The sequence below is a fragment of the Colletotrichum karsti genome (genome assembly GCF_011947395.1).
Source record: "Colletotrichum karsti strain CkLH20 chromosome Unknown Scaffold21, whole genome shotgun sequence".
NCBI lineage: Eukaryota > Fungi > Ascomycota > Sordariomycetes > Glomerellales > Glomerellaceae > Colletotrichum > Colletotrichum karsti.
The window spans coordinates 387,696-414,156 of record NW_024065921.1 but is presented as its reverse complement, the minus strand read 5'-3'; the positions used below and the strand labels follow the sequence as shown (position 1 = coordinate 414,156).

General features: G+C 54.8%; 10 protein-coding genes across 10 annotated transcripts; 5 read left to right on the top strand and 5 right to left on the bottom strand.

Moving 5' to 3' along the window:
• Positions 1-1,014: 1,014 nt before the first annotated feature.
• On the top strand, positions 1,015-3,159 carry CkaCkLH20_06956 (uncharacterized protein; the record flags this gene model as incomplete). The annotated part of the gene is made up of 2 exons (XM_038889673.1): positions 1,015-1,564; positions 1,625-3,159. The coding sequence occupies 2 exons, from the start codon at positions 1,015-1,017 to the stop codon at positions 3,157-3,159; spliced, it is 2,085 nt and encodes a 694-aa protein (XP_038745036.1).
• Positions 3,160-3,421: 262 nt separating this feature from the next.
• On the bottom strand, positions 3,422-8,408 carry CkaCkLH20_06955 (uncharacterized protein; the record flags this gene model as incomplete). Its single annotated transcript, XM_038889672.1, has 4 exons — positions 3,422-7,104; positions 7,158-8,011; positions 8,090-8,288; positions 8,348-8,408. The coding sequence occupies 4 exons, from the start codon at positions 8,406-8,408 to the stop codon at positions 3,422-3,424; spliced, it is 4,797 nt and encodes a 1,598-aa protein (XP_038745035.1).
• Positions 8,409-8,712: 304 nt separating this feature from the next.
• On the top strand, positions 8,713-9,531 carry CkaCkLH20_06954 (60S ribosomal protein L10a; the record flags this gene model as incomplete). The annotated part of the gene is made up of 3 exons (XM_038889671.1): positions 8,713-8,799; positions 8,907-9,210; positions 9,269-9,531. The coding sequence occupies 3 exons, from the start codon at positions 8,713-8,715 to the stop codon at positions 9,529-9,531; spliced, it is 654 nt and encodes a 217-aa protein (XP_038745034.1).
• A 500-nt stretch (positions 9,532-10,031) lies between these two features.
• CkaCkLH20_06953 (putative RNase H domain-containing protein) lies at positions 10,032-11,180 on the bottom strand (the record flags this gene model as incomplete). Its single annotated transcript, XM_038889670.1, has 1 exon — positions 10,032-11,180. One exon carries the CDS (start codon positions 11,178-11,180, stop codon positions 10,032-10,034), a length of 1,149 nt encoding a protein of 382 aa, XP_038745033.1.
• A 562-nt stretch (positions 11,181-11,742) lies between these two features.
• On the top strand, positions 11,743-12,201 carry CkaCkLH20_06952 (uncharacterized protein; the record flags this gene model as incomplete). The annotated part of the gene is made up of 2 exons (XM_038889669.1): positions 11,743-11,913; positions 11,962-12,201. 2 exons carry the CDS (start codon positions 11,743-11,745, stop codon positions 12,199-12,201), a joined length of 411 nt encoding a protein of 136 aa, XP_038745032.1.
• Positions 12,202-12,435: 234 nt separating this feature from the next.
• On the bottom strand, positions 12,436-13,977 carry CkaCkLH20_06951 (putative aldehyde dehydrogenase; the record flags this gene model as incomplete). The annotated part of the gene is made up of 2 exons (XM_038889668.1): positions 12,436-13,571; positions 13,626-13,977. 2 exons carry the CDS (start codon positions 13,975-13,977, stop codon positions 12,436-12,438), a joined length of 1,488 nt encoding a protein of 495 aa, XP_038745031.1.
• A 2,401-nt stretch (positions 13,978-16,378) lies between these two features.
• On the bottom strand, positions 16,379-17,520 carry CkaCkLH20_06950 (uncharacterized protein; the record flags this gene model as incomplete). Its single annotated transcript, XM_038889667.1, has 2 exons — positions 16,379-16,849; positions 16,903-17,520. The coding sequence occupies 2 exons, from the start codon at positions 17,518-17,520 to the stop codon at positions 16,379-16,381; spliced, it is 1,089 nt and encodes a 362-aa protein (XP_038745030.1).
• A 1,666-nt stretch (positions 17,521-19,186) lies between these two features.
• On the top strand, positions 19,187-20,490 carry CkaCkLH20_06949 (carboxymethylenebutenolidase; the record flags this gene model as incomplete). The annotated part of the gene is made up of 4 exons (XM_038889666.1): positions 19,187-19,454; positions 19,507-19,892; positions 19,942-20,129; positions 20,181-20,490. 4 exons carry the CDS (start codon positions 19,187-19,189, stop codon positions 20,488-20,490), a joined length of 1,152 nt encoding a protein of 383 aa, XP_038745029.1.
• A 143-nt stretch (positions 20,491-20,633) lies between these two features.
• Positions 20,634-22,033, bottom strand: CkaCkLH20_06948 (uncharacterized protein; the record flags this gene model as incomplete). Its single annotated transcript, XM_038889665.1, has 5 exons — positions 20,634-21,115; positions 21,162-21,226; positions 21,274-21,715; positions 21,771-21,807; positions 21,863-22,033. 5 exons carry the CDS (start codon positions 22,031-22,033, stop codon positions 20,634-20,636), a joined length of 1,197 nt encoding a protein of 398 aa, XP_038745028.1.
• Positions 22,034-23,021: 988 nt separating this feature from the next.
• Positions 23,022-23,903, top strand: CkaCkLH20_06947 (uncharacterized protein; the record flags this gene model as incomplete). Its single annotated transcript, XM_038889664.1, has 2 exons — positions 23,022-23,495; positions 23,559-23,903. The coding sequence occupies 2 exons, from the start codon at positions 23,022-23,024 to the stop codon at positions 23,901-23,903; spliced, it is 819 nt and encodes a 272-aa protein (XP_038745027.1).
• Between the last annotated feature and the right edge of the window lie 2,558 nt (positions 23,904-26,461).

The window sequence follows — 26,461 nt, the reverse complement described above, 5'->3', positions numbered from 1 at the left end:
AGCGATGCCGAACCCGCGGACGCAATACGCGGATTGGGCGGATTTCTAGACGATCTCTAGCGCCATTTCTCCACTTTTCTCCCACGATCCCGTCCCCTGAGGCCTGGGCCCTCTTCGTGCGGGACCTGCGACCACCAATTGTGACGTCGGGGGGTGCAGGGGCAACCCCTCTTTGCCTTCTGGCGATGGCCGTACATGGGACAGGGGTGACGTCAGCGACCAGCTCGATTGGATTCAATCGGTGAAGGCAGCCCAGCCCAGCCCAGTAGGCAGGCACACACACGAGAGAGAAGAGCCAGCTGCCAGCCCGGGAGAAAGGACGACCAACAACTGTTTGAGGCATGAGGTAGGTGATCGGGGTACAAGTAAGAAAGTGCAACATTTCATCGCTGCAGGAAACGGTGGGATTATTCGGTAGGCACTTCAGAAGCACAAGGGCATGGAGCATTAGGTCCGCTTCGCTCGGGGTCTGCAGACGTCAAAGCCCCTCCGAATATCCAATCCGTCCACCTTGCTGTGTATCATCCCTTTAACGGCCCTTGGAATATTACCCAGAGCCACGAGACCTTGCGGATAGTCGTGCAGGGGACCGACCTGAACGACCTGACGGATTCCCAAGCCACTCCGTTCCCCTCGTTCGCACCCGTACTCGCTTCTTTTTTAAGCCACACGGTCCGCATGTCAGCACTTCCCGTCTCCATCTTACACATAATCAACCAAATTCAAGCAATTAAGCATCACAGCCTCCGAAACAGCATCTACCCTGCTGCTTCACGAACACTCTCCGCTAGTTACGCCTCGGCACCGTGCGGACTCCGATACCAATCTGCATCACCGTATTTTCAGCATTGGATAATCCTACCATCGAGCTTGTCCGAAATCCCCGTCGGCGAAATCATCCACGGACTGCTTGGTCGCCTGGCTTGGGCTATGACATCTTGAGCAAACAGCGCTTGATTACCGTTTCGTTTCTTTACTCCTACAACGTGTCACCGCCAACCCCACAGAATCATCATGGCACCGCATCACGAGCCTTTCAAGGCTCTCGCGCCCGTCAAATGGGATACCGTCGCAGAGAACGACCCAAAAGACTTCATTCATAACGTATTCTCCGAAGCCCAAACGATCATCGACTCGATCCCCGTTCCCGCCGCCATCCAGCAGGCCGCGACACAAACGACGGGCCGCGCCCGATCTCACACCGATCCGCCTCAGCACGTCACCGACATCAACCGCACACTCTCCCAGCAGCGCCAGACCGCTGCTTCCCTTGCCTTGTCGCGCGACCTGTCCAAGGAATGGAAAGAAGTCAAGGTCAACCCCCGGGACAACCCACTTGCAATCAACGTCTACAAACTCGCCGCCAAGGATGGCAAGGGCAGCTGGTTTGCGCGGCGTAGCGTTCACGATGGCCTTACCTTTGAAAAGTGGAAGCTTGGTCTGGAAAGGGAGTTTGCCGAGTCCATGAAGGTGCAAAGCGGGCCTGGAGCCGGCGCCATTCGGGGCATCGGTGCGGAAAAGAGAGTGGAACACCAGGTTATTGACGGCGCGGGAAAGATGGAAGGTGAGCTTGCAATGTGAACCGCGGTGATGACGTTCTCGGCTGACGATGGCGGTTGTGCAGTGTTTCAACTATCGGCGCAGTTTCCAGGCCCGACGGCTCCGAGAGACTTTGTTACCCTGCTCCTGACTTCCGACTCTTCCGCCAAAAGCCCCGCGCCGGAGGGCGGAAGGCGACCGCTGAGAACCTTCATGATAGTGTCGAAGCCATGCGTCCATCCCGAGTGTGCCGAGAGGCAGGGCTATATTCGAGGCCAGTACGAATCGGTTGAGATCATTCGCGAAGTTCCGTCGGACAAGCCGTCAATCACCCGCGCAAAGTCGTCCATCGATTTAAGCCACGATAGCACACAAGAAAGACAGGCAGTTGCCGAGTCAATGGGGAGGGAAGCGGTTCTACGGGCAGCAAAGAAGGCAGCCGATGACGGTGGGCGACAGCGCGGAGCTTCTGTCGACAGCGCCCCCGCAAGAGACGATGCTGGACTAAGCGGGGATACTGCTGATGATGAATCATCGACGACGATTGAGTGGCTCATGGTCACTCGCAGCGACCCCGGTGGAAATGTGCCCAGGTTTCTGATCGACCGCGGTACTCCCGGCGGTATCATTGGCGATGCAGGCAAGTTCATCAAGTGGATGACGGCCAAGTCCGCAGACGACTTCACAACTTCCGACACCGAGCAGGAGGAGACGAAGGAGAGTGCCAAGCAAGCTGAGCATGAAAAGGCCGTATCTCCAATGGAAGTTGCCAAAGAGCCGACGTCAAATTTGGTGCCCGATCCCTCGGCGCAGGATGATGCGGTCCCGCCTAGTAGCAATGGCCTCTACGGTATTATCTCTGGGGCGTTCGGACTGGCAGGGTCTGCAGTAGCAAGCCGCCTTCCGAATAACTTGCCCGGCATGTTCACAGCGCCGAGCACTAACGGCTCGATAGCTGAAGAGGAGGAAGACGAGACGAACGAGAGTGACACCTCATCCATTCGCAGCTTCGCCTCCGCCGTCGAAAAGACGGATGAGGGTGAGGCCTTGACTCCTCCCGACGTTTCGCAGCCCGACGCCGCGTCCCTGCACTCCTCCGGTTCGGGCGGGGGTTCCCTGCACAAGACCACGTCGTCGCATCACGAGCGGGAGCTCAGGAAGCTCCAGGAGCGTCGTAAGAAGATGCAGGACAAGATCAACAAGATGCAGGAGCGCATGTCTAGCAAGCGTGCGGAGGACTCGCAGAAGGACGCCGCGCAGGTAAACAAGCTGCGCGAGAAGCACGACAAGGAGATCGCCAAGCAGGAAGAAAAGTACCGTCGCGAGCTGAAGAGGCTGGAGGAGAGACGCGAACAGGAGGAGCGCAAGGCCACGGAGAGGCGACGCAAGCAGGCGGAGAAGGAGGAGAGGGGCAATATTGCCATGGAGCTCGAACGGGTCAAGTCCGAGCGCGACGTCGCGCTGAAGCAGATTGATATACTCAAGGAGCAGATCGGGGACCTGCAGAGTCAAAACACGATGCTGGTGGCCAAGATGGGTCGCTTGGGAGGTTTGAAGAGGGAGGACTCAGCAGTGTGGAGTACCTCGGGCGAGAAGATGGCCCAGAGCGTCTCTACTTAGGAGGAGACGGTCGGAATGCCTTTCGTGTAGGCAGGCAGGAGCTCGTTGCCATGCGGGACTGGAAACCCAGCTTGCTCGCCGAAAAGGGGGAGGGAGGATGACATGATTTTGTTCATACTACAAGCATCAAACGGCGTTGAGGTGTCATAGCCTTCCTTTCAACATCTCATTTTCAGTTTACAGGCCATTGTACACGAAGCAGCTGATAACTTTTCTATCTCTATCAAAATCAATATCCATCTTTCGTGTAGTATCTACGTGTCTATGATCTGGCCATCTCAAGTAACAGGCCATGGAGACGGCCCTTCTTACCAATAGACCTCAGCTCTCCCAGTTTCTCCCCGAATACCTCGACGTTCACGCCCGCCTTCGCCAGCGCCGTGGCACAGATGACGATACGGGCGCACACAGCGTACACATCCGGCGCGGAAGTCCACCCCAGAGGTCCGTCGTCGGTATGCACCTCCTTCGCGAGCTTGAACAGCGCATCCAGGCCGTCGACGGTCCACCGAGCCAGCCGATCGTCGCCGCCGCCCGAGACCGCCACGGAGTCGAAAACGGCGGCCCACCGACGCGCCTCGCGCACCTCATCGACGAAGAGGTTCTGCTCCTCGATGGCGAAGAGGGAGTCGTCGAAGCGCAGGGCCTCGGTGAGCTGGGCTTCGGCGCTGGTCCACGCGGTCTGCTCCGTCTGGCCCGTCATGCGGCCGGCCAGGAGGGCGCGGAAGGAGGAGGCGGCGGCGTAGTGCGTCGAGATGTGGCTGAGCAGGCGGTCCGCGGCGTCGAGGGGCGCCAGGGGCTGTGAGAGGATGTGCTTGGCCGAGACGGAGGCCAGGTCGCGGACTTCGTCATCGTCGTCGTTGAGGGCGTCGTAGAGGGCCACCATGGCTGGGAGACGGGCTGCTTCGGAGTCGGAGTCGTCGCTGGAGACGGCGGAGAAGAAGGAGGCCAGGGACGCGACTGCTGCGATGCGGGTGTCGAAGGGGGACGAGTCGGCGCCTGCCGAGGACATCATGGCGCCCCAGCCGCGGAGGGCGCAGGGTTGGGCGTCGTCGCGGCGGACGAGGGTCGCCATCAGGGGACCGCTGACGCGGATCACGGCGTTGGAGAGGTTTGGGTTGAGGCTTTTGGCGTTGGCGTCTTGCCAGAGCGTGACGAGGGTCTCGGAGGCCGGGAGGAGGGAGGTGAGGTTTGCGGAGAGGACGAGGTCGAGGGTCTCGGAGAGGTTGGATAGGGCAGCGGCGCGGGCGTCGGGGTGGGATGTCGAGAGGGACAGGTCGGTGTAGAGGGCGGCGTAGGAGGCTGCGTCTTCGGGGGAGAGACGGGGGTGGCGGACTGAGGAGAGGGTTTCGAGGATGGTGATTGTCGCCTCGACGCTTGTCGTGCTCGTTGAGAGGAGAGTGTCGCGGAGGGAGCTGGCGGTCGGGTTGGTGTGGACTGCGTTTATCGCGAGTTGGGTGCGCAGGAGGGCGCTTTGAGGGGGGTTGGAAATGGATGAGGGGATGGAAGAAGGGGCGGAGAGGGTGAAGAGGGAGATGAGGTTCTGGACTTCGAGGTAGGCTGCCCTGACGTCGGGGGCGTCTGCGAAGGAGGAGGGCGCGTTGGCTTCGAGGTCCTGGAGGATTTGGGATAGACGCGGGATGGCCAGGGAGAACTTCTGGGGAGAAACGTCCGAGAGGCGCTCGAAGACGGCCTTGATTGTCAAAAGGCTGCCATGGAGGCGATTGTTCAGGTTGGAGGATCCAGATGCCAGAGAGTCTTGGATGATCTTCTCTGCCGCGGTGACCCAGTCGTCGTCGCGGAGCAGGAAGGAGCACAGCGCGCGGGCGGCCATCTCGCGAACGTGCCAGACGGGACTTCCGAGGTAGCCCACGACGAGGCCGTAGAGCTCATCGCGGGAGGCTTCGGGCGGGCCGGCGCGGCGGATGATGTCGAGGGCCGGGAAGACGGACTCGGCCGCGATGGTGCTCGTGCTGGGCTTCATGACCTCGCGGCCGGAGCGGAGGAGGTTCAGCAGGACGTTGGGGAGAATGGGATACTTGTGGTACTGGAGGCGAGTCGACCTGCCGTCCCAGCCTGCCTCGAGGGTGGCCTTGCTCTCGTTTGTGCCGAAGAGGTTGTCGAGGAGACTGCGGAGGAAGAGAAGGCCGCAGTTGCGGATCGCCCAGACCTCGGACTTGAGGCTGCCCGCGGCGAGCTCGAGGCATTGCGGGATGTGCGGCGCGGACTTGCCGAGCTGGGTGATGAAGGAGGATTTGAACATGTCCTTGAGGCAGTTCAGGGCGTGGACCTGGGGGAGTTTGGTGTCGTCTGTCTCGGAGACTCGGGCTTCTTTGCGGGCGATGGCAACGAGTTCTTCGATTACGTGGTCGAAGGATGGCTGGGCTGCGTTGGCGGAGACGATACCTGTGATCATGGCCGGGATACCTGCGGACCTGCGGGTGGTGGACGCCTGAGCGAAGATGCACTCTTTGGTTCCCTTGTACCAGATGTCAAGCAGAGTCTGGTCGCCCTCGTGGCCTGCTTTGGGGTCGTCGAGATGCTTGACCAGCTGACAGCAGGTAGCAAATGACAGAGAGACGGTGTTGAAAGCGCCACGATGTCTCAGACTCGAGAGCTGGTCGAAAGTCTGGGTTCCGACGGTCGTGAAGAGCTCGCTGGAAGGGCGCAGGGTCTCTGGCTGAGGCTTGGACTTCAGGGGCAGAACCATGACGCGCATCAAGCTGCTGGATTCGTGGATGGCGCGGAAACTGTAGCTCAGCAAGTCCTTCGTGTCGAGGCCTTCGAGGTCCTCGAGTTCCTGGGGGAGATGGCCTTCGGGGGAGTCGTCGCAGAGAATATCCCTGACGGCGTCCCAGATGCGTTGGCAGCATTTGACGATGCGGCTTTGGAGGTTGACCAAGGCTTGGATCTCAGAGTCGGAAAACTTCATCTCGGTGATGGCTTGCCAGATGTAGCGGAGCGAGGCGAAGTAGCCATGCACGGGTGCCTCCAAGACGGCATTTCCCAAGTCAGCCTCGGCAAAGGAGAGCTTGGTCTCCAGGAGGTCAACGAGCTTGGAGATATGAGCAATCTGCGCATTTCTGCCCTCGTAGAATCTGAAGAGAAGCTCGTTGGTACGAGCCACACCATCAGCATGGTCGGCACGAGCAGTTCGTCGTGCGATGTCTTCAGATCTTGACAGGAATTCCTCCAAAGTCGGTGCAACTCCCTGGGTTCCAGTAAGGTACTTGAATCGCTCGTCTGAGAACAAGCTCTTGAGGACAGAAGTGCTAGCCTCGCGCACATCGTCAAAAGGATCCATGATGAGATCGAGCAGAGTGCGGGTCCATCTACCGTCAAAGTGGTTGAAGAAGATGTTCTCGTCCTCATCGGTCTCCCAAGTCTTAGAAGAGTCGAATTCGAGCTTGAGGATGAACATGACCGCTCTCAGCGAGGTGTAGTGACGCTGGAAAGAAGCTGTAGGGATCAGTTCGGAGCGTAAGAAGCGGAGATACCATGCCAAGAACTCTTCGTGCTGCTTCAAGCTCTCGACCAGCTTCTCTTCCGGCCAGAAGAGGATGTTTGTGCGGTGATTTGCCTGCTTCGCTGGCTTGGGAGCAGGCTTGGGCTTTCCATCAGGAGGGGGTGGAAGGGCATTTATGGCCTTGACGCGAGCCAAGCTCTTGTGCAGAATGAAGATGGCGCCACGAGTGCGCTTGAACATGTCTTTCAGCCTGCTCAGAAGCTCCATGCGGAACTTCGCATCGGATTCGGAGAAGTACGTCTGGAGGTGAACCTGCAGGAGACGGAGCGCCACAGGGGAGTAAGGTTTCGTTGTAGAAGCAGAGGCGGCGATGAGTGAGAGAGCGAGAGAACGAAGCTCGTGGGAAGGATGTGCGAGCAGTCTTTCGAGCACAGCCTCCTCCAGCACTACGGAAGAAGACTCCTCTTGGACGATGGCGCCTAGATGACGGGTCAGCAAGCGTTTCTTCTAAGGTAAGGGGCAATAGACATACCAGGCTCTTCCACCATGCCGACCTTCTTGCCGACTTCTAATACAGCAAGGTTCAGCTGCGCGAGGGTGTCTAACTCGACACCAGAGTTGGACGCAGACCAAGAGCTATTGATCTGCTGCAGGATTTGGACCGAGTCCTTGCGGTCATCCCTGAACAGGGGTAGAAAAATGTACGTCTTGACGCCCTCCAAAAGAGACGGTGTCGCATCGATGGCAGACTGCACCCACCGAAGCCAAGCCACCACGCTGAACTCATCAGCACCCCCTTCTTGGTGGTTCTTTAGAGATCTCTGACGGAGAGCACGAAAGATGGTCACGATGAACTTGCCCGCAGTCGGGCAAACGTAGTGCATGGTCATCCAGTCAAGCATTTGACGGAAGAAGTCTTGCCAAAGAGCCATCTCAGACTCAAAAGCGCAGGATGGCTGCGTCCTCCTGTAGCTCGCCGCAATATCTTCAACTGTAAAGATCTTTGATGCGAAAAACTCCATAGCCTTGAGTGACGACTTCAACAAGGGCTTGGTGGACTGCGGCCCGATAATGGAGATTAGGGTGTCGAGAACGGTCGTCTTGACCAATTCCGCAACAGCCGGGTCAGGATTACGCCGCATCAATGACGGCAGAAGTTCCAGCACAAGCTTCATCGAACGGTGCTGCTCCGTCTCGTTCCACTTGATGAAGAAGTTGAACAGGCTCAGACTGGGTTCCTTGGAGAAAGCCCATGCTTGCAAGGCGGGCTTGGAAGACTTTGAGCATTGTTCGACAAATCCGCATAGCTTTACGCACGAGTTTCCGGATACACCTTTTGGCTGTGCGGCCAGGGACAGCAGATGGTCAAACACATCTTGAGCGAGACTAGAGGGGCAAAAACGTCAACCATTTACAAACCCCCGGAAATTTAGAAAAGGTAAAAAAGGATTGAGTATTTCTTACGACATCCATGACTCAGAGGGCTGCTCTTCGACCCATTTGACCAAGTCACTTGGGTTGACGAAGCTCTCGTACTTGGGGGCGGTATCCTGCTTCATCGCGATCTCATCATGGAGGGGCACGGCGACTGAGATGAGTTGAATGAGGGGCACAGAAGCGAAGCACTGGCCGAACGAAAGACAGGGGTGTCGATCCTCAGGGTCTTAGTGATAGTGAAAGTATGTACCCGGTCCAGACGCTCGTTTTACTGCCAAATCTTACATAAAATGCCAATGCAAGATGAGTCGTCCAAATGATCGAATGCCGTACCGCGGAGTGACATGCAATGAATTTTCACCGAGGGGCACAGGCACAGGCGTTTGACTCGGGCGGCCAGGCGGCGTAAGACTCACTCGACAAGTAAGGTACCGCAGTACCTTTTTGGAGTGGCGAGCAGCCAATCGCCTGCGCCTTCTGGAACGACACGCGCACGGGCCACACCCACAAGTGACGGATCCCCTCTGCCCTAATTAAAAGCAAGTCGCCCCGCCAAAACTTTTCAACTTTTCATCCTCTTTTCCGATCCATCCCCCCCATCACCACCAACATCTACCGTAAGCACCAGATTCCTGGGAGATATCGCCAAGATGTCGAAAATTACGGTCGCCAACGTCCGCACTCAGGTCGGAGAGCTCCTTGAGTACTCTCTCGAGACCAAGAAGCGCAACTTCCTTGTCAGTGGTTCCCCAATGACGGCGCGATAGGAAATTCTCAATTGAGAAAATCGAATTTGCGCCGCCACTCCTTCGACCTTCAATCGGCCTGCTAACCCCCCTCACAGGAGTCTGTCGAGCTCCAGATCGGCCTCAAGAACTATGACCCCCAGCGTGACAAGCGTTTCTCCGGCACTGTCCGCCTGCCGACCATCCCCCGTCCCAACATGAGCATCTGCATTCTTGGTGACCAGCACGATATCGACCGTGCCAAGCACGGTGGCGTTGACGCCATGTCCGCCGACGATCTCAAGAAGCTCAACAAGAACAAGAAGCTGATCAAGAAGCTCGCTCGCAAGTACGACGCCTTCGTCGCTTCCGAGACTCTGATCAAGCAGATCCCTCGTCTCTTGGGTCCTGGTCTGTCCAAGGGTATGTCAAACCACGAATCTCCTCCGCGCAACAGAAACGGTCGCTAACAGTCTCGCAGCCGGCAAGTTCCCCACCCCCGTCTCCCACGCCGACGACCTTACTGGCAGGATCAACGAGGTCAAGTCCACCATCAAGTTCCAGCTGAAGAAGGTTCTCTGCATGGGTGTCGCCGTCGGCAACGTCGGCATGACCCAGGAGCAGCTGATCTCCAACATCATGTTGGCCATCAACTACCTCGTCTCCCTGCTGAAGAAGGGCTGGCAGAACGTCGGTAGCCTTACCATCAAGGCTACCATGTCTCCCCCCAAGCGCCTCTACTAAGCGTGTCGTCAGTTTCTACGACGCCCGAGGTGGAGTACCGTTGGGGTTGCGTCCACGCGCGCTCGTGAAGAGTGCATGAGGCACGCTGCCTAAGGATGGGAAAGGACTATGGGCAATCATAGGAAACTCTGCGCTCGGATTAGGAACCAGCCAATACAATAATCCTTCTCCGAACTTGAAGTGTGCCAATCGCGTTGTGATCTTGAGGATGTGTAAAAGGTGTTTGATAACACAAGGTTGCCGAGCCTCAGTCATGGCCTGGTTGCTAAGAGCGGCAACATACATGCTGAGCAGATCCGTCAAGAGCTAACCGTTAAATCTTAGAGATATCCTCGTACATCGGGGAAACATCCTGAAAGGTAGTGGTGATGTAGTGCTTGAAAACACAGGGTTGCCAAGCCCCATTTATGGCCTGATTACCATGAACGATAAAGCGTCTCAAGATGCCGTCGATTCGTCCAGGGCCAATCGTGTCTTTGTCAGGAGACCACGATGGCCTCCTAACGGGTCAGAAGACCAAAGATGTCGGTGTAGTTGGGCGTTGCCTCAAGGACAGCGGCAGCACCCTTGGCGGCCCGGTCGGCGTCTTGATTCCACTTGCGCGGGATCTTCCAGAATCGGACCGCCATTCCATGCTCGTGCAGCCTCTCAATCCCAAGCAGCAGCGCCTCCCACAGGTCGCGACTCTTCACAGGCTCGCCACTCTTCAGCCGCCATCCCTTGCGCATCCAAGCACGCACCCAAACCGTGGCGCCGTTGGCCACGTAGGTTGAGTCCGTCGCGATAACAATGCTCCTGAAGCCCTCGCCGGGCCAGTGGCGGAACCGCAATGCAGCGATGGCGGCGCGAAGCTCCGCGCGGTTGCTGGTGTGCTTGTACACGTTGCCGTCCGGCCCACGGTCCTCGAGACGGAAGGCGATCCTGCCGGTTTCCTCCCTCGACTTGGCGGGCTTGAAGACGAAGCTGCAGCCGGCGCGGGCGTTGACGCCGCCGTTGTCGAAGCACGCACCGTCGGTGTAGATGAGCAGCTCCGTAACATCGTAGCGATTGATGTAGCGTTCGACGGGCGGCGTGGCTCTCAAACCGATGCTGTGGGGGAAGAGCTCAAACGGAGGGACAGGAAACTTGCTCCTGTCCCCGAACTGCGTGGGAAACACGTTGCCGATGGGCCTCTTCCTGGCGGATTGCGGCATCATGGACACCGTCTGCGAGTGTCTGTAGCCTATGTCGCGGGCTTCTTTTTCATACGCGGACTCGGGGTCAACGTCGTGGGCGAACAGGCCGGCGGAAAAGCCGAAGACATTAGCAGCAGTCAACGCGTGAACAGCGTTGTCTTCGTTTTCGTGGCGGCGGCCATACCTGCTGTTCGCGACGTCTCCGAAGGTCACGTCCCTGGGAACAACAGAGTCGAAGTCGTAGCCGAACATCTCATCGTCCTCGCCGTCTTCGTCGTCTTCGTCGTAGTCAGATTCCAAGTCGTAGCTGAAGTCGAGGCAGCACCGGCCGCAGACAACTTGCTGATGTGGTGCGCACACGGTGATGAGCCGCCCGTTGGGCAGCTCGACCTCATCGATTTCTGGCCACGGCATATTTTTGCCCCGGCTCGCCTTGGAGTGAGGTGAATGGGGAATGGTGAAGATAACAAGCAATTGCGAGGGATAACCTCGACTTTTCTTTTTCTGCTCATCTCGGGTGAGCAAGGTGGGGGGGCTAGGTATGAAACCCCCGAATTGTCCGTGAATTTAGATTGAACGTAACGCTGTATCCATCGAGATAAGTCGGCCCCTTTGCGGCTGGAATTGTAAAGGTTGCAATCCAATCCCCAGAAACTTTAATCTTGGAATGAATTCCACTAAATGGTTGATTATTTTAATCCTAATTCTTCCCTTATTTGGTAGCATTGTCAGTAATCGGTGCGAAACCTTCGAGGTCCGTAGAGCGTCAGACGTCGCTCGATGTCGAGATGATTCCAACCTGGTTGGCTCACGATCAATCGACAAGTTGATCTGTAAGTGCTAACGGTTGTTGTTTTCCGGCAGAGCAGCCACCACTGCCCACATCATGCCTCCGTACCTCCACCTTGGGACATCTTAGCCGAAATCAACTACTTTTCGAGCATTTATAACGGGATGATGTGTCGTCGAACACGAAGATGATCATTTCATACATATGGAATGAACTGCATCCGAATTGTCCCGTGAAACGTGCAACATGGCAGCCTACAATCCAGTCTCAAGCCTACCGCAGACAGTGTGCAGCGTCGCCTTTCTCAAGCGCAAGCCCGGCTTGACGCAAGAAGAGTTCTATCACCATTGGGAGAAGGTTCACGGCCCGCTCGTAAAGCCATGGGCTCAGAAACACGGGTTCATCTCTTACACCCAGGTGAATTGCCCCCAAGACCGTTTCAATCGCCAAGACTCATCAATGCAGGTACACTCGGCAGAGGCAATGAACAAAGGAACTGCGCCAATAGGCCCTGAGTCTAGCGATGCCAACAAACTTGAGGAATTCGACGGCTGTGCTGTGTTCGAGTTGCCCAGCTTCGACGTGTTCGCTGCCGCCTTCAAGGACGAGTACTATCTTCAGGTCATTGAACCGGATGAGAAGAACTTCATCGACAAGAAAGCCGGAGTGGTCAGGTCGAGGGGCGATATGAAGAAGATCCTCTAGATGGAGACTTTTGGGTTTGAGTTTGTAAGCCAATGTGTTACCTGCGTCGACGACGAGTTTCTGGACAAAATGGAGCTTAGGGCAGGTGAGATTGGGCATTGGAAACCCCATGACATCGACGACCCTAGTCATAGAGCTGAGGCCCGGCTTAAGTGACAGCAGTTCCAATGTAATGACATGAGCGACTTGCAAAATAGCTCAAAAGAAATTCGAGATTCATGTCTGACTTTACCACTAGAGTGCGACGTAAACCGACTTCAGTTCCGTCCAGTGGTCCGTAGCATACTTCGAACCCTCCTTGCCTTCGCCGCTCTCCTTCCATCCGCCAAACGGCATGTCGATTGCCATGGTAGGGCTCGTGCAGTTGATACCGACATTTCCAGCCTCGAACCTCTTTGCAATCCTGAGAGCCCGCGAGATGTCCCGGGTAAAGACAGAAGCGTACAGGCCGTAGCTAGTATCGTTGGCGATATCCAGAACCGCCTGCTCATCGTCGAAGGCGTTCACGCACAACACGGGACCGAAGATTTCCTCCTTCATGACCCTCGAATCCTTCGGCGCGTTCTTGATGATGGTGGGCTGGACGAAGTACCCTTTGTCCCCCTTTCTCCCTCCTCCCGTTACAATCTCCAGGCCTGAACTCTTTGCCTCGTCCAAGAAGCCCATGACTCTCTCAAACTGCAACTTGTCCGCCTGAGGGCCGCGCTGGGTACTTCGCCCCAATGGATCTCCAGCTGCACCGATCCGATCCATCTCGACCTTGAGAGCATCGATGAACTTGTCGACAATCTTGGAATGGACAAAGACTCTGGAGCTCGCGACACATGCCTGACCAGAGTTGATCAGGATCGAAAATGCAGCGGCGGGGGCCGCCTTCTCGAGGTCGGCATCGTCGAAGATGATCAACGGGCTCTTGCCGCCGAGCTCCAGGGTGACCTTCTTCAAGTTCGACTCAGCGGCGGCCTTCTTAATGGCACGACCGGTGGCTGTAGAGCCGGTGAAAGAAACCTTGCGGATTTCCATGTGGCGTGCAATGGCCTCACCGCAGGGACGTCCGTAACCGTTGAGGATGTTCAAGACGCCCTTCGGCAGGCCGATCTCCTGACAGCATTTGGCCACGACCAAGGGACTGAGAGGGGCCTTCTCGGATGATTTGAGCACCAGCGTGTTACCGGCAATGAGCGCTGGACCGATCTTCTGAACTACCATGGCAATGGGTGCGTTCCATGGAGTGATTGCACCGCATACGCCGTAGGGCTGCCGCAAAACGATGTTCAACATGCCCGGGGTGTTGAGAGAACTGTCTCCCTGGATGTCGGTAGCTTTCCCAGCGTAATATCGTAGCTGCGTCATAGAAATTGCGGTTGCCACTGGTCTTATGTATCAGTGAGATTATCTTTCACGCTCATGGGATTTTGACTGACTGTCGGAATCAACGGGCTTGCCCATGCTGACAGCGTCGAGATACGACATCTCTGCAAAGTGCTTCTCCATGGCGTCGGCCAGCTTGAACAGGTATCCTCCTCGTTCGCTGGCTGCGAGCTCAGACCATGGTAGAAAAGCTGCTTTGGCAGCCGCTACTGCGTCGTTGACATCTTCAACGTCTGCCTCGAAAACGGACGCAGTCTTCTCCTCAGTGGCGGGGTTGTAGACATCGAATTTCTTCCCGCTGCGAGAAGGGACGAACTCGCCATTGATGAATAGACGATTCTCGATCGGCATCTGTTTGAGGGCCTCAACAGAGTCCGAGATGATTGGGAGCTCAGGGGGCGACATTGTTAGGGACTTTCGTGATGGCTCTGGGTGAAGTGCTTCTCGGTGGTTCTCAAAGAGGCGGTGAGGCGGTTTGGGAGAGGGTAGTTGACAATGAAGACGAATTTCTCCCGTTTCTTATAATGAGACTACATGTCTATCTTCAACTCCATAGTTCGCAGCTGGGGGACCTGCATGACCTTTGTCTGATGAGGTCGCACAGTTGAGATGTGCTATCTCCGAAGTCCGTCTCGGTGTGCATGAGGCGTTACATTCGATTTTCGCCAAGTCCCAGCCAAGCCGCAAATATCACATCTATTTACGTCACTCGATGTTTTTAAGCTGTTGTTCTAGGTCAACACTGGCTCTCGACGTGGCCGTCATACGAGTCCTATGAGGGGTATCTGCGGCAGCGTTGTGGATCATCACGGGACTTCGCATGTTAGTGGGTATGTACAGGTATGTTTCCTCATAGAATGAACCTATGCTCTTCGGCTTAGTTTTCTCCACCCTGAAGTTTCCTGGTACTAGCTGAATTGCTTGTAAGTTGTGAATATTGTAGAACGCAAGATATACTCGATTGGTTCTCATGGACGAACACTTTACTATCCGGTCTTAACGTTGGCGGTAGTCCCTTGCCTTCTCTGGGTACGCCAAGAGAAGGATTGATCCTCATTCCCGACCCCGCTCTCCTAATTTAGTCCTGAAGAGGGGTCGCAGCGTTGCATTTCTATATGCAATCCCCCAGCTCCTGTTGAATCCAAGCTCAGCTCAGCAACGGAGATCAGGAAGACTTTTGGCCCTTTTGAGGTTCGTTATTGATTTACTGTTGATCTTGCTTGGGTAGAAAAGGTGTCATTACAAATCGGGCTTGAGGTCCGGGGTCCGCCATGATGCCGTTTCCCGAACGGCTTGAGCCTGGGAAGACTAGGAGAACAGCTTATAGAGCGTGTTATGCTCATTGATTCAAGTTGGGACAACAGAAGTCACTGTAGCTAGTTTCGGTTTTGTATGCAAACTATTTGCATGCACTTCCAGTTGTTAGGCAATAAGGGACTGGAGGCGAGCCAAGATCTCCGGCCGCTTAAAGCTGACGTACCAGCTAGACGTCAACGGTGATAGCTTCCAACCAAGCTACTCATATTTTCTTCCCAATCATTGTAATCTATAGGCAGTTTTTATATGTCAAGTGTTGCAATGAGTTGCAAAAGGAAAGCCTTGTACGTACGCAGAATACGTACATATCTGAGTGTGTGGTAAAATGAGGAGGTCCCAAAAAATAGAGGAGACAAAAACATACAACACCAGGTATTCGCTGGTCGTCACCGACCCAACTACTAATCCGGCCCTCATTGGCTTATCTATGGGAGAGCGGACGGGATCCCGAGTTTTCCAATGGGTATGATCGTATGTGATAGCTTGAGTAAGTCAAGCTGTTCATGTAGGGCCTCCCGGATGCAGTTCAAGCTGAAGGGTTGCGGTAAACGACTACGCACGAGACTTCTCGAGAACTCAAACACACCCAACAAGCGAATTTTCTCTCGTTCGGCAGATTCTAGCTATCCGGCTGTTGTGGAATTTGAGGAAGGTGACGGGGTTGTGGATGTAGGATAGGTTTCGGCACGAGGCATTGAGGTTTGGATAAGCAACTCAATAACCATGACAGCAACGACAAGGGAAGCATGAACGTACGGGTCTTGGACTTGGGAGGAACACATAGCATCTATCAACGGGAAAGCCTTTTTCAGGATACTTGGTTCTATTAATAGCTTTTGCTGGCCGAAACGTCGCGCAGAAAAAACACCCAACCCAATAGGCTCCAAGTTTCTTGCTATAAACATCAAAGCATCTCTATCAAAATACGGGGTCATATAAACAGAAAAGGCTGTCCTAAGAATCAAACAATCTCTCTCGAGATGGTCACAAACATGTGAGCGTATTAGAGCTTTCGTAGCATGTACGGACTCGGGGTTCGAAATCGAGAAGAACCCTTCACACTTTCTTCGACGACAACCGTGCTCGAGTATCAACACAACTGAACCGAGGACTCAAAGCGCTCCCCGCAGCATGGGAGCAGACACCTCGGTAATTTGCGATTTGCTCACGTTGCTTGGAGCATAGATGCGATGGTGGTTATCAGATGATGAGATTCACAGAGAAAATCACACTTGATAAACTCAAGACCATACAAGTACGATGAGGCTTGTCATCTACTCTTCAGATAAGGGTTCGTGAGTCAAGTCGTAACATTTCACGTTCTAGGGATTAGTAGCTTCTTGTGATCGCAATAATTGTCTGTATTTCCAGTATTCTCATGGTATTGCCCCAGATCAAGTCTTAACTTACAAGAAAAGCTAGCGTATATCCCAGCCGTACAACTCCAAGCGCTTATTAAATTTGATACAAATCCACTCGTCCGTTAACACTAAGAGCTCTTGCTGCAGGCGCTGTAACTATCGAACCCCGATGCTTGTTGCCATGTCGTCAAGTGCCCAATCAGCGTCGGGTCGATATCTCGGTTTGCCTTGATGAAGATGGTCTCGTATGGATGAACATTGGTGCCGAAGTATTTTCCGTTCCAAAGCACATCTCCGTTCGTCGAGCTGTCGCACTCTTCGATATAGTTCTTCGACTTATGGAAAGCCGACATCATCAGATCCACCTGGTAACCCTGCTTTAGAAAGGTGCTCGTAGCACCGATCTCTGCGTGCACGGCGTGATTCCAACCATCGTAGCAACCGGCCATGCCGACTGGGTCGTTTTCGGTACCGAAGTCGTCGCTAACAGAAGAGCTCTTTGGAGGGTTCAGGAGTAGGTCAATGCCGACGCTGTCTGTGGCCCAGATCATGGACTGAACGTGGAATCGGGGCCAGCAGTTGGCTGTCATACCAACCAACTAGTTCAAGTCAGCACCACCCACAACCGACATAGCATATACTGAAGTCTTACCTTGACTTTGTCGGTGATCCGGTCCAGATATAGATCGCTCCAGCACGACTTGGACCCCCAGTGTGGGAGGAAGGGACCACGAATACTCGCATTCAACGTAATGAATCGCTTGTACTTCTTATATAAGTTATCTTTTCGTAGGACCTCGCCGTATGCGCCAAGATCGAAGCAGGTGTTGGGGCGGTTGACGACCTGGATGTTCTTTTTCTCGGGAATAATGCTTGAGGCGTTCGTTTCACCATTGAGGATAAACACGAAATCGGCAGCATCATGAAGACCTTGTTTGACGAAGAATTGGAGGTTTTCACGGGCAGGGGCGGACTCGGCAAAGGCGTACAGGATGAGAGGCCTGTCGCCAGGGGAAGCCGATGCAGGCTTAGATGACTTCGAGGATGAAGAAGCCTTGCTTGAGTCGCCAACGGCGCCCGTCTCTTTCGAACCCTTGATAGACGGCTTCGATGGTCTTGGATCCTTCGATGCAGCTTTATCGTCGTCGTTCTCGTCATACCATGGTGGCAGGGTGAATTGTGGCGATTTGTCTGGCCGGGAGACATCCGGGGCGGGCTTCGGTTTGTCGGTCGAGGGTAAGTCCGGTAGGTCTGCAGGCTTAGCCTTCAAGTTTTCTGGCTGTTCATGTGTCTGGATATGGAATAGTTAGAGCTGCTTGACTTGGCAAGTATCTCTCTGGCAACTTGCGATGTGTGTAAGTGACTTTGGCGATGTCTGAGTGAACGTCGACAGCGTCCACAAGAAGACAAGAAACATGACCAGCGCGACAGCGGTCTGCCTGTTTACTGGAAAGATCGAAGCCATAGCTCCGATGGGTTTGACAGCACGTCCGGGTATTTGGAGCAATAGCTTGGGCCTGATCCTCGCCCGCCTAGGAGATCAGATAGACGGCAACCGATGAACCGAGGGTAGCGCAAAGAAATGGTTCGGAAGAAGAATGGCCAGCCATGAGACGTTGCACTGTGACGTTCAGCAGTGGTAATAGAAAGAGAAGCTCATGCTAGCTGAAGTCGAGGTGGAAGAGAGTTGTTCTCATGTCGGAGGAAAGTCGCATCAGAACAAGGGACCCTGTCCCAAATTTGAGGGCAGGGAGCTCCATCTGACATTTGCGCCACGCCTGGCAGGAATTTGTGAGGGAGGGGTGGATTACATAGTACAGTAGCAAGCATGGTTGAGAAGAGGGATGGAAAATGAAGTTAGAGTTTCTGAACTGGACTGGTATGTTCTGATGAGAGACAATAGCCGTGGCTCAGAGCTAGCGGCGGCCGGAGATCACTGCCAAGCAAGCTACTACTCGTTCAGGTTGTCGGTGATAGTAAAGCATCACCGAACGGGAACACAGCATACCGCTGTCGTACAAGACCGTTATTTCTCGCGGAGAGTTGTACGTGGCTTTGGAGGCTCGGGGGATCTACGATGCGGTGGACTCGTAAGAAGCCCACAGTCCACGTCCCTTAGTGGAACTCAGATCTGTAGCTGCCGTGTTCCCCCACTCATCCGACCGGGCGGCTGGCACCTGGGATACGTCACGTCCATCAATATGAAGCCAACGGTCTGAATGGTGGCTCAAAAGCTTTTTTAGCATCCTGCATCACATCTCGCTCCCTCGTACGACACGAGATTTCGCCTTATCGGAGGCGTTTCTTCTTCCCAGTTGTTGCGCTCAACACATCGGGGGGCTCGTTCGAATGCCGGCCGCCTCTGCAGCCCTTGCATTGGTCCCTTGCATTCTGCACCTGGCGATTGGTACGATATGTCAATGGCGTAGATTTCCAACGCTATTCATCGACCGAGATTTCCATTGATTCTGCAAAGTGCTTTCTTTGGTCAATTGGCTTCTTAACTAATGCAAGGACTATTTGAGCGAGAGACATGCTCGCACGTCAAATCCGCTAGATTTGACGACCGCCGAGCCTTGCATGCTGAACTTTTTCCACCTGGGAAAGCCTGACTTTGCAGCCAAGAACAGAACAACTTCGTCGTTTCAACAGTCGTCAGCGAAAATGGACGGCGAAAGGCGAAATCTTATGATGGAAGATGCAGTGACCGGAGTTGTTGCAGAAGAGAGCGTCTGCTGAGCCGGAACTTCCTTATCTGGAAATGGTGTTGGCAAGAGTCGCTATCTCGAGCGGGGGTTGCACCGAGTGGAGGCCGCTCTTACCATCTTCATCCTCCTGGACTGAAGAGAAGAAGCTTATCAACCCGTCAACCTCATCATCCAATTTCATTCAGCAAGGGACTCCCAGACTGTCGCTCTTCATTGCCCCTAAACACCATGTCAGCCATCACAATTCAGCCGCCACTTTCGCGACGTGGCCACGGCCCGGGCCTCCTCATCTTGGTTGAGCAAGGAATTGACCTGTCCAAGCATGACAAGATTCTAGATCCCCCTCCAGCGCAGAAATGGGCTGAAGAAGGATACGCTGTGGCGCAGATCGTCGTTGCAACTGGAGACAGTGAAGTTACGAACAAGATTGAGTCCGCAATCGAGAGCCTCAAGGCTCTTGAAAGCTGTGACGATAAGGACAGATTTGGCGTCATCGGTGAGCCCCTCACTGCCACACGTACAGTCCACCATCTGACTATATTGGAAAGCTTGTCTCACGGCTTCGTCCACCCAAGTTGTGGAAGCGATTCAAAATAATGCTGAGATCAAGGCCGCTGTCTTTTTCAACTTCTCGCAAACTCTCACCATTCCGACTTTGTCGCATGTTTCAGGGCCCGATAACATCAGCAGCAAGGCAGCGCCTCCGTCCAAGACGTTTTCCTACGCTGCGAATGACTTTTTTGTGATACCGAGCCATCGTCACTTTAACGCCAACGCCGCCGGGCTCGCCCACACCCGCACACTGACCTTCTTGAAACCCATCTTGGGAGGGCCTTACTTCGACCTCGAAGCCGTTTGGGAAGAGCACACGCTCTTTGAATTCGGGGAGCGAAACGTCGAAAAGACTATGGCCACAATGGTCGAGCAGCCTTATGTGAGTTTATCCAAGGGCAGCGACGGGGAGCGGTGCTGAGGATCAAAAGGTCAACCATATTCCTACACTCACTGGCGGTATTGGTCGAGCGCGGCTCACCAATTTTTACACAAACCACTTCGTTTTCAATAACCCGGAAGACACTGAGCTCGAACTGGTGAGCCGTACAGTAGGCATTGATCGAGTAATCGACGAGTTCGTATTCAAGTGTACCCATGATAAGGTCATTGACTGGCTGTAAGTGCCCTTGCTACCGTGACACACCGTTCTGTCTTACAAATTCGATAGACTTCCTGGTGTCCCTCCCACGGGCAAGCATCTTTCAATTCCCTTTACAAGTGTTGTGAACGTCCGTGGAGACCATCTCCACCACGAACACATTGCTTGGGACCAGGCGACCGCATTGCGCCAGCTGGGTTTACTCCCCGAGTACCTCCCCTTCCCGTACCAAATCAACGGCAGCGGCCCGGCCAGCGGTAAAAAGTTCGAGTATCGGTTGCCAGTGGCAGGTGTGGAATCGGCACACAAGCTTGTGGATGAGGGAGCGGTCGAGTCGAATGGGATGTTCGAATACGGTACGAGGGAAGTCGACGCGTAGGCGGATCATGAATCCAGACCAAGGCGTGTATCAAGGTCAGTCACTCCTCGCGGGTGGTCGCTGATTCTGACGATGACGAATCTTTATTAGTTTTATTACGCTCGGCTATTATTAATACACGCTCTTCATTAGCAATTCATGATCTACACTCGAGAGCCAAGACCCGAGGACGAAGCGCTTCTCGAGGAAGACTGGTACTTCGACTCGTTGTACTTGGGCTGCTCCTCGCCCCAGCGGACCTCTTGATCAACCTTGATACGGATGCCACCCTTGAGTGAGAGATCGTCGTCTGAGCCGGAGTCGGCAGGGCCCTTACCGCCTTCAGATCGCCCAGTTACGCTCGTCGTGACACCGTATTTGCCGTCCTCAGTTCCGAGACGCTTGAACCCTCTGTCGGCCGACTTGCCGCCGGTTCCTCCAATAGTCATGAGCTCCGTGGGGCCACGGCTGCCCATCTTGGTCGCACGCCCGCCGCTCTGGCCTCCGGAAAGGTTGTACTTGGTTGCGATGCTGCCGAATTGCGAAGACACCTTGACCATGAGCGGGCGAAGTGTTGGCAAGCAAGCACTGATAACACCACAGGCGCACTCGACGACACACCACGTGCAGGCAGTAGCGAGAGTCCCTATCGAGGTCAGCATGGGATGTCACACCGAGGATGAGGGACTTACAGGTCGTGTCTGTGAGCTCGAATTGCATAATCGTCGTGAAGCGGTAGATACTGGCAAACAGAACGCTGCCTTTGTTAGTGGTTTGCTGAACACCGAGGATCACAGTACTCACAATCCACCAAGCAAGAACATGAAGCACAGCGACAGACGCTGCACCATGGTGACCTGCAGCCTCCACACCTCTTTAATGGGCAGACAGAGGATGGCGACGTCCGTCAAGATGTTGGGGATGGCGTTTCCGATGAAGGAGGCCTTCAAGTCGATACAGGTGCCGTCGATCCATGGCATATACGCCTTGGCAACAGGTGTGCACTGGAACACGCAGACCAGGACGATCGAGATCCACCATCCGATGGTGAGGGCACCGAGGACCATGGCCGAGATCTTGAATCCGCGGGACGGGAAGATGCGGCGGTACATCAGCAACAGCGACAGCTTGATGAACATGACCGCCGTGACGTAGATGCATTCGAAAGCCAGAAGCAGCTTGAGGAACTGCACCTGCTGTTCCAAAGTAATCGTTGAGGCATGGCGTCCGAGACCTTGGCCAATCACTATCATCGAGGTGAGTTTACGTCCGACTTGGGATGCTGCGGCTAATGCGCTTACTAGCATAGTTGAGGGCACCGGCCATGAAGGTGACGATCTGGTGTCGACACGTTAGTCTCATTGGCAACTCTACAGACACCCGGAACACGCACCAATCCAACCACCATGAACCAGTCATCGAGGCCATAGTTGAAGCCAACCGTCCATCTCGCCCAGAACCGAAGCCCAACGAACACCGTTGCGAGAACGAGCAGCGCCGTTGTCGTACCGCTCAGTTCTGGCCCTCTGTCCGCCAAGGGATCCGTTATCGTGGTGTCGGCCATTGCGGCTGAAAGAGAAGGGAAGGAAAAGATGGAGACCGGAAAGGCCGGCCAAAAAACCAATATCTGAGCGCGGATTACGAAAGATATATGAAAGAAATGACAAGCAGGCAGAAAATCAGCTCGAAAGGGACAGAATGGGTCCCGATGTGGGAAGCGCAGCAGCGTCTCTAGAGTCCTTATACACGATTTTGTCGATAACCCTGCTCGCGGAAAAAAAAGGTGGTAAGACTGCAACTGACTCGGCACTTGAGGGGCAACAAGATGCCGGTAGCAACGAGGCAATTGTCGATGGGGTCCTCTCTCAAGGGGCACGTCGCACTTGGGGGTATCCAACGGTACATCAATTTAACGGCGATGTCGAGCCCTTGTCCATACCCAGAGTGGCACCGTCGCGACCCTGGACGTCTGATCGCAGCTAACATCACGGGAGTTCAGACAGCGACCCATCGTCGATACCACCTCATCACGCCCCATCCAACGGTGTCCATCATCTCAATCGAGGCATCATCCTCCGTCCTCTGCTCTCCATTCGGAAAAGGGGAATATCATGGGACGGCGTGGGCACATGGATGATGACGGGCCACGAGATTGGGGAGATTGAGGGAACGTCTCCTCGGACTTGGTTCATGGGAGCAATTTTCGACGAGGATAAAACCGTCCAGTTCGTCGCACCTCGTGGCATTTTCTTCTTGGTTTCCTCACGCTCGGCACCCTTAATTGTTTCCCCCCCTACCGCCTCGTCTGTCAAGTCTCCTGGGCATTGCCCCTAGATCGATCCAAAATCCCAACTTAATCGTTCCTTACAAGGCCTTCGGCATCCCACCTTCGTTACCAAGTCACTCCTTTATACGGCTCCTCCAGTCTCCTCTTCAGTGCGTCGACTTAATATACACGCACCTCTTTCAAGCATCGATCGACAGTTGTCTGTGTAACTCACACCCTTGACAAAACCACTCTATCTCAGAAAGACAGAGTCCCAAAAACGAAAATGTTCCCCAAGATCGTGAGCCTCCTCACCTCGGCCCTTGCGGTTTCCGCGGCCGTCCTGCCCCGTGCGGAACTGCCCACCATCGTCTTCACCCCGGGTGCCTGGCACGGTCCGCAGTCCTTCGACCTCGTCCGCGCCGGCCTGACCCTCAAGGGCTACCCCTCCGAGGCCATCACCCTGCCCTCCGTCGGCGCCGAGCCCGCCACCGTGAGCCTGGACGAGGACGCCGCCGTCCTCCGCTCCACCCTCGAGACCCTCGCCGACGCCGGCAAGCAGATCGTCCTCGTCGTCCACTCCTACGGCGGCATGGTCGGCAGCAACGCCGTCAAGGACCTCGGCTGGCAGCAGCGCGCCGCCGCCAGCAAGACCGGTGGTGTCATCATGATGGTTTACCTCGCTGCCTTCGCCGCCCCCAGCAACACCAGCCTCGTCGACATGCTGAGCGGAGAGTTCCTTCCCTGGATGAGAGCCGATGTAAGTCTAATTACGGCCACAACTGTCATTATTTTGAGCCCTTTCCACTAACACGTACAACAGGGTGACAAGGTCTACGCCGACACGCCCGAGACCATCTTCTACGCCGACGTCGACCCCGTTCTCAAGGCCAAGGCCATCGCCGAGCTCAGCTGGGAGTCGAAGCGCGTCTTCTCTGACGACGCCACCTACGAGCCCTGGAACCAGGGCATCGAGGTCATGTACTTCCACACCCAGCAGGACCAGGCCATTCCCATTGCTACCCAGGAGACCATGGCCGCCCAGTTCCCTGCCGGCTACACCACTTTCTACGCCAACACCTCCCACTCTCCCTTCCTCTCCCGCCCCGACCTCGTCATCGAGGGTGTCGAGCTTGCCGTCACCAACGGTCAGGCCAAGCTTGCCTAAGCTCTTCTCTGAAAGAACTGGATGTGGTTGGGAGATGTGACTTATCATGTGCGCTCTCGTATAAGTCATGGAGATGGATACCCTTTTTATGAGGAATGATAGACAATAAAAACTATTTCTCACGCAAAACTTCAACTATCACTTACTGGCTTGTGAAATCATTCGTGAATCATTCCCAAATCGTTCGAGAATAGCCTCACTAAGATCTGTTGGCTCTCATCCCATCCAAGTCCACATGTGATTGAAGAAAGAGCCACCGGAAGTTGTCCGTACCCCGTCAAGATCGCCGCATCGGTATTCTTCAAGACACAGATCTGCACGCGAAGCTTCAGAAAATCAGAAAAAGCTCCCCTCCCCTGCAGAGAGGATACCGGATTCGCGACGCGGCAGTTACCGTTTCCTCTTTTCTCCCCCGGGCTCCTCTTCAGAGGCAATCCAAGAGTTGAGAAGGCAAAAAAGGCAAAGAAAGCACGAAGGTCAAGGCGGAGAAAAAAAGGAAAGACTGTTTTGGGCCATGGTTAATCTACCAACACATGATAAGAGTCAACAAACAGCCCACCTCCGGTCCTCCACGACTCATCCCACGTACCAAAAAGAGAGACTGCCGGAAATCGCCATGTCAATATTTCGCCCGCCGGCTACCCTACCACCCACGTGTTTCCTTTCCCTTTCAATGATCATTGATCACACACAGACCCCCCGACGATTACGAACCGTCCGGCTCTGACCCTGGCCCAGAAGCGACCGTTAGACGGCGGCGACGCCCCGCAGTCCTCATGGCATTGTCTTCAGCGAAGGGTCCCCGGTCAAGTCAAGGTGGGGAGGCCAGGCCTCGAAGACCGCAGGCGAAGCAGACCTGAGAGAGAAGGGAGAAAAAAAGGGGGGATTGATCTGGTTTGACGGGTGGGAACATTCCACCCGGGTCAAGAGGGCAGCATTACGAGCGTTCGTGCGTTGACACAAACCGTTGATCTGTGTGCCAAAACATTAGTATTATTCTTGCGTTGCAACAGTTTCGAATTCGGATGACATGTAGTCGGAAAAAACATGTCGTCAAAAAAAGAACAAGCCGGCACTTATCCCCCGAACCGAGTCTCGCCAAGTGTTGGTTGACGATTTTCCCGCCTAAGCACAAAACAGACAAGTTTCCGACACGCCGCGGCGCGGGAAGGATTGTTTTCATAATCGACTTCTGGCTGCACCAAGCCGCATCGAGCTCGGAATATGCAAGCTCTGAAAAGATGTGCTCGCGGCGCGGCAATCCGAACCAGAAAAACACGAAATGAAGCTACACCGCAATCGGCAATCGGAGGACCGGGCGTGGCTTGACCCCACATCTCCTTCTCTCGGCCCCCGGCCGACCCGGAGAACGCGTCCTCCACGCTGCTTAAACCAAAGACGGAAACGTGACCCGGACCGCAGGCCTCGCATGAACGGTACGGAATTGCGCGCGCTGGATATGGTAGTTTGTAATCAATTCAGTGTGGAAAGGTGAAGACTGAAGAGTCTGTGTGTTTTCAATTCTTCTACTGCTGTACCTTCCACTTTTCCCTTGGCTGCGGATGTTTCTGGACCGGACTGTCACCCTACTGCGCGGCATATTACGTGCGCGACGTTATGTAGCATTGGCTCTCGGACGCACGCGATCCACCACCGCCATCGCTATCTATCGCACCCGTCCGATACAGAAAAGACGATAGGGAAAGGGGTCTCGAACGTCCTGACGGAGCGCGTTCAACCCACCACCGAGCGGACGTGTTACTGTTCAGGTGAGTGGGATTTTTTTCGATGATATACCTCGGTCTGTATTGGGCGGAGCCAATATGAGAACGGACGTGCTACTGCTCAGGTGAGTGGGAGTTTGAGAGGTATATACCTCGGTCTCTATAGATCAATCAAATCATCACCTTGAAACTTTGACGGCGAGAAAGATTGTATAAGCTTATCAATCAAACGAAACGAACAATCCCAATCGCAAATTAGACTTTCAGCTCAAGCAAGATTGACAACTTTGACAACTGGAGAAACACTCAACTCTCAACGTCGTGCTTTTTCTTTTCCGTTCTTCTCCTTCCCAACTCCCAGTCTAGCGTAAACGCGCAATCGTTTCACGCGATCCAACCCAGGTTCGTTAGCAGTTAGCACGCTTAAGACGTTGTGCCCCCCGGTCCCGGTCCCGGCACGCACCACCCCGGGTCCCCTTGCAAGCAACGGTTTGCCGGTTGGCCCTGGGCCAACCGGCGAGCCAGCACCTGCCAGCCTAGCGCGGTTGTCAAATTTCCTCTGACGTGAAGCTATCCTTTGACAGGTATCTTGACAGGACGATCACGTTTCACCGGATCAATCCCCGCCGTCCTCCCCCCCCCGAGGGCCAGGAACGGACGGATGGGCAGCGGCAGCAGGCTACGGGTTTGACGGGTTCGTCCGTGGGCTTACGAGGTGTTCGTACGCTGATCAACAGCAAAAAAATTTAAAGAAATCCTTCACCGGAATCTAAGAAACTCAATTCTCTGGATACCCGGGCTGGCAGGCATGAGGCTTTCAAAGGGGGGCGGGCG